Below are 11016 nucleotides of genomic sequence, written 5' to 3'. Positions count from 1 at the left end.
TTAATTTTGCTTGTTGTTAGACAATTTTCATGCAAAGAATTTTTTTTTTTTGAGATTTTTCCAACTTTCCTTTGACCTTCTAATTTTTAGTTGGGGAACAGTGCAGGAAACAATCTGGGTTTTATGAAAGCCCAAATTTTTGTGAGAATGTGTGTGTTCTAAATAAACTCAACTAGGTCATATGACTCATATGCTTTCCATGGTCTCACTGACTTTATTTTCTGTCTAGAAACTGTTCAATTAATATTATGTGATCAGATGGACATTTTAAGTGATTCCTTTTCAAATATTTGAAAAAATACTATATTTCAAATTTATTTTATTTTTTAAATTCGCAATTCATTCCCCAAAGATTTGTAAAGTAGACCAGTTGGAGCAGAGGAATGAATACTTGAGCCCCTTGAGAGTTCCAGGGCCAGCTGCTATCTGTAGCTTCAGCTCTGTGATTAAGACTGAGGAAGGACTGAGGATAGTGATGGCAAATACGCAGAGCAGCTGTGACATGTGACAGCATGGCAGACATGCTGGGAGTTTTGTCTTCTTTTCATTTCATTGTAGATAAAAGAAGCAAGAACTACTTGGATAAAATATCTACTCAGAGAATGTGTAACTCAATTTATCCAAATCACACTTTACTTGAATCCGTTTCAAGAAATGCCTCTAACATTCTTATTCAGTCATACTTTTGTGATTGTTTGTTTGCCTGTTTGTTGTGACAAGGTTTCTCTGGGTAGCTCTGGCTGTCTTGGGTTCACTTTATAGACCAGGCTGGCCTCAATCGCATAGAGATCTCCTTGCCTCTGCTTCCCTGAGTGCTGAGATTAAAGGCTCTGCGTGAAATTTTGGTGTGTGTATGAAACCTGGACACACACAGGCAGATTTGTAGAAAATCCACTCTTGGAACAGACTCTCAGAATCCATGCATTTCTGCTTCATGCAAAGACTTCTGCTCTGGTATTCTTTTATTGCTTTGTCTTATAAGTTGTTTTAAATTAACGGTTAGTTCAATTCAAGCCTTTAAGTCTCACTGTTACAGGTCATGGTTCATCTTCAGCTCCTGAGAATACAGTAAGCCACGAGTGTGTTTCGAAGAGAAACGTGCTTCCAGCGGTTCAGACATTCTGACACAGAGAAACTTAGAATTTTTTTCTTTACTTCTACTTTGTCTAGCAAGAAGCGATAACACTCTGTAAGATGTTTGCAAAGAGATACAATTAAAATTAGGAAATTCATGAATTTTTCCAAGAAAAATTTCTAATTCACTGGTTTATTTAAGGAGATGTTGTGCTTAACTGTACCCCAAATAGCTACTATTCATAAATATAAAGAGATGTAATCTATTACATGACTTACTAAATCATGACATGAGTTTTAAGGTTAAAGGTCATATTATGCCATAAGTAGAATTTCACAGAGTTGCAAAGATTAGCTCCATATCTCCCTATGGTTGTTTTAGAAATTTGAAAGCTCAAGTGATGGTAAGGAAGTAATCAGTGATTTTGTAATTGGTGGAAACCTGAAATCATGAAACAGTGGCCAGATAATTTCAGGTATTTCCCTTTTTATTTTTATTTTTATATACATGAAACAAATTTGTGGGCATTATATGAAACAGGGAAGCTAAAGATTATTCACTGTAGAAAAATCCTTTCCAATAATTATATCATTCCTATTACTTCTTGGATCCAACTTGTATGGAAAATTAAATAGGCCAGATATTTATGCAGTTCTGTAGTTAAGTGTAAGTTGACAGCTCAGAAGATTTATGACCAGCCCTTCAATACCTGTCACCTCTTATCCTCTGTGCTTTCACTGTCTAGTAAAGCTCAATTTATATTCTATTAAAGCAGCCAGTAAAAATAAATAGATGGAGAACTGAGAAGTTAAATGGAGTGTGTGTGGAGGAGGCAATTCAAATTTGCTGCATATTTCCTAAAATCTCTGTACACATTCTGACATACTATTCAATAACTTTTTAAATACTTACAGACACTGATAGTAAACAAATGATTTCCAAAGTGTATGAACGTCATAATAAACAGACAACAATGGACAACAGCAGGAGTTTTGCATAGGTCCTAGAATCATGTGCTTCCAGCTGTTAGTAGACTCAGCCATAGCAGTCTTTTTCTTTCCTTCCAAAATGTAGCCAAGCGACAAACATCTGTCTTTGCTTTCTTTGCAAGGAAGAACCAGAACCTGGATTGTCTCCAGGCCATCCAGACAACAATTTCAACTAGAACAAGTGACCTTTGGAACAGACTAGCACTCAAAAGTCTTGCCAGACTGAGGAGAGGGTGTAGTCAACTGGGAAGGACCCCAGCTTGTTCTCATGAAATTGCTTCTGAAGAAACAAGGAAAAGTTAAGAAAAGATAAATAACTTAAAAACAGATCTATCCAAAGGGGAAAAAAATCATGTACCCAGAATACTGAATTAATGTATAGTTAAATTTTGAGTTTTAAACTATAGATATTTGATATACATGCTCAATAAATAAAGTTTTTTAAGTACAGAAATTTTGAGTAGTTATGTAACACTCATCTCTGAGTATTCGGAATCTCTGAAGCTAAAGAATCATTCTTTTGTTTTCTTCTCTCAACTAGATCAGAGTTCCTTGACCTGAAATTCCATGAGAGTTAGTAGATGCATTTACACAACTACCAAGTGTTTAATTTAGAAAATTATCAATGCAGTAAAGTTAAAGTGATGGTCAGGAGTGCTGGTGCATGTTTTTAATCTCAGCATCCCAGAGGCAGCAGTAGATGCATACAGATTTCTGTGAGTTCAAGGCAAATCTGGTGTACATAGTGAGATCCAGGCCACCTAGGAAGATCTTGTCTCACAAAAAAGAAGGGAAAGTAATGCTATAAATATTGTTGGATAGAAAAAAATGATTATTCTCTCCAAATATTTATTAAAGACTTGATGTTATTTCTTAAATAATAATGCAAAAGAAATTTGATTCTATACGATTTGCAAGAACTTGTTAAGAGTGTATTAAACTTCACAGTGCGTGCTTACAGATGAGTTGCTCTGCTCAGCAACAGAGAAGGTAAGGCAATGTTCTTTCTGTCACCCGTTCTTAGTGGATCTTCCATATAATAAGTTACTGTCACTTGTAAAATATTGTTTATATGAAGAACCACAGATAACTAAGAAATGCTGAGATTGGGAGAAACAGTCTTCTCCAGGGAAGAATACACGAATTAGTCACCCAATACCCAATGGCCAGCCCTGATAGTATACATACAAGACAGAGCAGGGTGTACTTAGTGATATATGCATATACATATATGTTAATAAAAAAGAAGAGGTCATGAATTTGAAAGATAGTCAACAGGAGTAAAGAGAAGCAAGGAAAAGAAAGGCAGAAATGATGCAATTATAGTATAATATAAAAATAAAAATAATTAATATAGAAAAGTTATTTTGGAGAAGGACAAAAGCCTAGTGTTAAAGTAATATTCATAGCTCATGAAAATTTATTTAAAAGCATAGAAATAGATAGTTATACTGGGTGTGGTGGCACACACCTGTAATTCCAGCACATGGGAGGTAGAGGCAGGCGGATTACTATGAGTTCGAGGCCAGCTTGGTCTACAAAGCGAGTCCAGCACAGCCAGGCTAACACAGAGAAACCCTGTCTCAAAAAACAAAAACAAACAAATGGACAAATATATAGTTACAAGGAATTTAGGAATTAGTATATTTGCTAAAGTAGAAGATTTCACTATAGATAAATTTAAAGTGGTTCTGTGGATAGAATTTCAGAACCAGGGTATAATCATAGCTATATATTACAATAAAAATTGTCTACAACTAAGGATTTTGGTTTGTATCTAGTTCAATACATATAGGGGCTTTCAAGAACAATGCTACAAATATTTGTCTTGAATTATCTAAGAAGTGACACCTGAGGGGCAGGCTAATATCAGCCATGACCATATCAATAGATCCTTAGCTGCTTTCACAGAGTGATGTTTAGGTGGAGTCCCAGTTGTCAAAATTTAAAATTCAGGCCAAGATCCAAGAAGACAAGTAATTTAACAGAGGCTGGCATCCAAAAATTAGGAGAAAATATTTAACTTGGAACTATAGATGGAAATAGTGGCAAAGAAAAATATTAATAGCCAATATTTTTCAGTTATGGAAATAAGAAAGTAATTTGTAGCAGCATTTAGACATGCAACATCATAAAAAATTGTCAAAACATTTACCTCAGTATGAATTTCCATTAAATGATTAAAGTTTTTCATGGTTTAGCAGCAATTTAAATGTTTGTGTGCATCTCTCTGTGTGCGTAGGTGTGGGGACACATATGCATAGCACACATGTAGAGGTCAGAGCACGGCTTGGAAGAATTATTTCCCACCTTATACTGAGACACCTAACTCAGGTCACCAGCCTAGGTGGCAAGCTCCTTTATTCACAAGCACCTTTTCAGGCCCACATTTTCATCTGTAAGAGAAAATTCATTATCTACGGTAAGAACTAAAAATAAATGAGACCAATCTTTATTGTCTCATCCTTATATAGCTCTAATGGATATCTGACATAAGAAGCCAGAACAAGGTGCCCATATTTAAGCATAGTCAGTGTATATGCTCCCAGGGAAGTGACTAGTTCATAAGATATTTTAATAAATATGTTGTTTTTCATTTATTATATTATTTTCCTATGAAGTTAGGAGTTCTGCCAACCTAATACCACATTAGCAAATCTCCTAGATATTTTCTCACCTACATTACATATGTAGGTATGTACATATGTACATTATATATGTAGGTAAGATAAAGTGATGATAACTAGTTTTATTGAATAAATTGTTGCATGTTTCAGTGCCTCCAAATATTAGGCATTATGTTTGAGACAGGATCAAATTCTTCCTGATAGTACAGTTTCTAACAGTCCTATTCTCAAGTCTATTTAGAAGACCATCAACCAGGATATTCTAAGAGAAAAATCTATTTTAAAAGGTGATATTTATACAATACAGCTATTGTAATAGATGCTACTGGGAAAAGGAACCAAATTATGACATTTGCCATCATCAACAACTAGTCCATGTTTGCACAACTGAGTGTTATTTATTCCTAAAGCAGAAATGTTTGTGGGTTGAATAAAATAAATCTAAAATTAAACCGTCCCTCTTTCTCTTTCCAGCTCCAACTTATGAATACAATAATTTCTATGCAGTTTTAGAATTATATATAGACTATTAAATGAGTATACCATACATTTTGATTTATTTAAAATCTTTTATTGTCATCAAAATCAAACATATCATTGAGTTTACATAGAAATAAAATTTCCAATCATGTCTTCATAAAAATTCACAGAAGTAAATGTTTATATTAATGACAAATTATGTACTATTTGATCATGCCAGTAACAGAATAGGTCACCTTTAAAAATTTGTAAGTAACATATCTTAAATCTGCAAATATTGTCTCAATATTTGATTGTGTTACAATTGATATTAAATGTTTGCTAAATATATACCTATTACATAAAGCTTCTTAAAGTACAATAAAAATACAAATTCTATCTGTTAAAAAAAGCCATTTAGATGGCTTCTAAGCATCCTCATTATACAAATTCCAAAATACTATCTGACAAACAGAACAAGACTTCCTGATAAAACACATACTACCAGCTAGTTATGGTTTAACTAAGCAGGTGTAACAGAACATGAACAGGAAGGGTCCTGTATACCACACACAGAACAAGATGGCACAAATATCATCTTGCAGAAGCACATTTGATTTCTTCTCTGTTCCTAATGAAAAAGTACATTTGACACCTGCATAAAACTCCATGAGTAAAATATCTACTTTGTTTTGATAAATTTCCCACAAACTTAGCCCAGATTTTTATCGATTTATTTTCCTAATATTGTGATTAGAATATTAGAAATCTTGGCAACATTTTTTTTCTGTTAGCATTTCACATCATGGGCAAATATATTGGAAGCATATGTTTTCAAAGGTTTATCAGCACATCAGAATGAGTACTGGAGAATTTTATTGCTCATATTCAAAATGAAGCTGATGAGAATTTTTGTGTGCATGAAAAATGAGATTCAGACTTTAGCAGAAGAAATGAAAAGTAAAATTGCTAAATATTCTTAAATTTAAATAGAATATTTCTCAGAAATTTTAAAGTATTAAAACTAATGTGGCATTGAGACATAAGGTTTGTAAGAGAAATACCACATCACATGATATTTGAGAAATATTGATGAACTAGAAATAGACAGTAGGCATTACATCTATACAGCATAAACATTAGTTCCTAAAATACCAGAGCAGATGTTAGCCCAACATAACTGCACATTAGAAGTGAAATTTTAAGTTTTTCAAGAAAACAATTTCTCCACAACTGTTACTTTTGAGACAAATTAAACACTTTTAGAGTATAATTTAAATGATATTATTTCATATTTACTAATATTCTAAATATAGTTTATATAGTTACAATTGAAACTTCTATTCTTATTTGACCAGATAGATTTTAGTAAGTTCATAGTATAATAGCTAACGTTTAGATCTTCATAATGAAATGAACAAAATGGCATCACCTAAAGTTTGTAGCCTGTTTATTGGTATCAAAATGGAATAGTGAATATTGGCCTGTCTCTTAAGAAATTTGAAAGACATCCATGTATGGCTTTTGGAACAAGGATAATGTCCTAGAGAATGAACATAAATTTCAAGGTGATGATTATTTAGAACTCAGACAAGGCAGATATTTAGAAAACTTGTCTTCTATAAGTTCGCCCATAACAAAGAGAACATAAAAGTCCAATAGACATTACACTAAGTTCTTTTTAAAATAACAGATAAATCAACAGTGAAAGTGAAAAGATTTTTACTTCAACAGATTTAAAAACATTTAGATATGGAAAAATATATTGGCACAAGTATAATACTTGTCTTAAAATAATGAATGGTATATATGTATATAAACCAATTAGGCATGTCAGGATCACTCATTCATGATGTCAGCACCTGCTGTCTAATGGGTCGAGACAAAATACTGTGCCTTCAAGAGTTAGTCCCATTTTGAACCCCTCCTGTAAAGTAGAATAAAAGTGTTATAGTATAAGCAATAATAGCAAAAGAAAATCAAATCAGTAAGTAAAGAGACTATGAACAAAGGTTAAGTCTTTGTGGTTTATATAAATGTAAACTTTGGCTTATAAAATTTTTTCATTTTATACTTAGGAACATTTTGCTCTTTTATGCATGTGAGCTGTGTGGATGAGATACAGAAGGAAAACACCGATCTAAGGCCTGAAATAATTTTAAAACATCCTTTTATTATATAGCATACATTTTCAATATTCCATTTTACTCTAACTTATTTACTAGTATTAAAAATGTGTGTGTTGGTATGCATGCTTGTGTGTGTGTGTGTGTGTGTGTGTGTGTGTGTGTGTGTGTGTGTGTGTGTGTGCACGAGCGTGCATGACCAGAAGATGGCACTGCATCTCCAAGAACTGGAGCTGCAGATAGCTGTGAGTCATTTAACTTGGGTGCAGGGAATTGAACTCAGGTCCTCTGGAAGAGCTGTAGTACATGCTCTTCCTTGTTGAGCTATTTGTACAGGGCCTCTATTGGTGAGAGTTCAAGGAAGCCTGGAAAAAATTCAAGTTTTCTTTCTGATACCACAGCCCACGTTCTGAGTAAAATACCTTTGTAAGGACAGTGCTTACTGTGAACAGCACTCTATATCATGGGCCACTACACCATCTGACAGCTGCCCATCAGTTTTGCTGTTGCTTTTCCTTCCCATTAATTTTCATTATTTCTTTTTATTTTTGAAATTATAATATAATTACATTGTTTCCTCCTTCCACTTTCTCCCTGTAAAATCTCTCATTATTCACCCTCTTTGGTCTCTTCTGTAATTGTTGATATATATGTAAATATAAATATAAAACATATCATATATGATAAATATATATATATACTCCTACACACACACACACACACACACACACACACACACACACACCAACCTTCCTTCAACTGTTCCACTTTTATTTCATAATGCAATGAATTTTGACTGCTCCTTTTGACTCTTTAAATCTCTTATTTAAAATGAAGTTTAAGGAGCCTCATTAGTGCAATAAGTAGCACTCCAATCTCATAAAAATAAGGCTTATTTATTTCATGTGATGATGGGACTATTATTAACTAATATCATAAAATAATTACTCAACAATTCAATAAAACATTAATCAAATTCTTTTTATATGAAACATTGTGCATAACTATGTTTTCCTATTTTCAGATAACAGCATATAGAGAAAAGAGACCTGTGACCTAACTGCTCAGACCCTGAGGTTAGTCCTTCATTACCTGTTCTTACAGAGTATTACATTTCATGAGAGCAGAAATTTTTTTGTAGAGTATATTACCTACAATTTTGTATTCTGTTATCTAAAAGAACTAACCTTCTACATAACATTTCTCATAAGACTAATTCATTCTAGCAACTTATTAATCTTTATAGGATCAATTCGTTTCTATTACCTTACAATCATGAATAAGGCCAATAGCATAATTTCATGAATAAAAATTTAAAACATTTATAACTATTTGTTTTTATTTTCAATAATATATAAAATATAAGTGTAAATATTACTATCAAATGACCCCCCCCCCCCAGAGAGTTGCTAAGCTGCAAACTAACCTTGGTCTAATAAAGAGTTACACTGTTTGTTTCTCAACATTTTCACATATACTGTTTATTTTTAAAAAATTAAATTGCCTGCCACATAAAAGTGGCACTTATAGATTTTAAAAATTATTTAAAATTTGAAAAAATTAAAAAATAAACAGTATATGTGAAAATGTTGAAAAGTAAACAGTGTAACTGTTTAAAAATATTTTAAAAATATGTCTGCTTTGATGCAGAGAGCATATTCACATATGGGTAAATGAACTGTGGTGTCGTCTTTGTGAGCCCGGGCTTGTTATTCATGTGTTGAGTATTTGGCCTCCAAGTCATTTATCTGTTCTTTAATTATACCAGTAAGGGCATGTGTATGCACAGGTTTGCATGCCTATGTATGTGGATGCATATAGAAGCTAGAGACCAATTTTGGGCATAATTCCACAGGAGACACTGACCTGGAGGTATTGCTTATTTGTACACTTATACATAAGCTTTCAAATTTTTAAAAAGTTGACTTGATATTTGTGCATAATTCCTTCATCTTTTATAGACTTGCCATTGTTTGTAAACATATTACTTTGTTTTATGCATATGTGTATAGGTGTATATGTGTTCATGTGTGTGTTTGCATACTCATGTATGCACAGGTGTATGTGTATGTGTGACTGTAGGTACATATGCATGGGCATGTCTATAGAGCCCAGAGATCAAGCTTGGCTTTCACTTCTTCCAGGAATGTCTTCCAAGCCGTTTTAGACAGTTTCCATTGGCTTAAAACTTCCCGATTAGTCTACACTCTCTGGCCAAGAAACCATAGGAAACCTCCTGTCTCTGTCTCCCTTGTGATGAGATTACCCTGTGTTTTCCTGTGGGCTCTGAGACTAAGGTTCTCAACGTTTACACGACAAGCACTTTACTAACTGAATTATCCTCCTCATCTCTGTACTTCATTATTATAATTTATAGAATATACTCGTGGATATCAATATTATCCTGTTCCTTCATCTGACAGAGACCCATGCCTTACAGTTTAAAGCATGTCAGATCAAAGTAGTAGATGATTGATTTCAAATATATATTAAATTGTTCAACTATTTGAAAGGAAATATGGCTTAACATTTCTGCTTTAATTCTTGCACGCATACTTATTCCTTGAATTTCATTTAGTACTGAAACTCTTAGTAGTAATTTAGTTTTAGCCCTCCATAGTGAAAGAGGAAAACTAAATATTTACCAAGGCTTATCACTAATGTCATAGTGTTCACAGATTATTATACTATATTGGTATTTTACATAATATGAAAGATAGAGTAGCTATATGTGTGTGTTAGATTATGTGAATAGTAAATCAATAACAAATTCATTGTAGACTATAAACGAAATATTATTTTACTATTAAAGTGATCTTGCAAGTATATCTTGAACAGAAACACAGAATGAGGTGAACAATGAAGTTTTGACAATAACCAAAATAAAACCTGAAGATGTGACTTATGGAATATCTTTAAGCCTATTGAACAAATACACAGCCATATGTCTGAATAGCTATTAAGTAAAACATACAAATACAAATGTTTTAGCTCTTAAAAAGTTTGCTATCTCTTTAAATTATGAAAATAAAATACCAACCATCTCTGGCGCTACCCACCATGAAAGCAGGAGAATAAAAAAGACATTAAAAAAAGGATTAGAAAGTTCAAAACCAAAAGCATTGCCTCTAGTTTAAGGTTGTCTGATTACCACATTACTAAATCACTCTTATACCATATTTCTTAAACTTGGCAGCTTCAAAAGATGAAGGCTTATCTTTTAAAGTCTTTAAATGTTTTAAGCTTGGTATTAAAAACAAAATGCTTTCATGGAAAGTCTTCATATTTAGCACCCTGAGAACTGTTACTCCACACAGTTTCCATGTTCATGTTCAAAAGGCATTGACCAGATGGCTCCTTTGAATTAGCAAAGGTGACAACAAAGGAAAGGAATTAATTTCAGAGAGGACATAGTGTTATATCTCAATAACCAGTAGCCAATATCTGAGATATAAAGGTGACAAGTCACTGCTTTCAGACACATTGCATATCAAGATGAACAGAATTTCAATTGAGTGGTCTTTGTTCCACCCCAAAATACTGTACATCTTGTTTTACTAAATGCCTTAGTGTGAGCTTTGTTGATGTTATGATAGATAAAAATTATACAATTTAGTCAGAAGTGGTTTTTTTTCACAATATTTTTAAAGAAATGATGATTTTAGTAAATTTTAAGTCTCTGAAATAAGTTGTAATGGAAAAGTGATTAAATTTGACAAATTTTGATATATTCTTTGAAA

The 11016-nt window shown here is 32.9% G+C and overlaps 1 protein-coding gene across 2 annotated transcripts in view; it reads right to left on the bottom strand.

Moving 5' to 3' along the window:
• Positions 1 to 5240: 5240 nt before the first annotated feature.
• GULP1 (GULP PTB domain containing engulfment adaptor 1) overlaps positions 5241 to 11016 on the bottom strand; it is a 266886-nt gene continuing 261110 nt past the window's right edge. For both annotated transcript variants that reach the window (XM_084780088.1, XM_084780089.1), the window contains exon 11: positions 5241 to 7077. In XM_084780088.1, coding sequence (XP_084636214.1) covers positions 7006 to 7077 — 72 coding nt within the window. In that variant the 3' untranslated portion in view covers positions 5241 to 7005. The remainder of the gene's footprint in view (positions 7078 to 11016) is intronic.

The sequence above is a fragment of the Acomys minous genome (genome assembly GCF_964271855.1).
Source record: "Acomys minous genome assembly, chromosome: 4".
Lineage (NCBI taxonomy): Eukaryota > Metazoa > Chordata > Mammalia > Rodentia > Muridae > Acomys > Acomys minous.
Note: the sequence above shows the minus strand (reverse complement) of the source record. Positions and strands in the feature narration are given on the sequence as shown.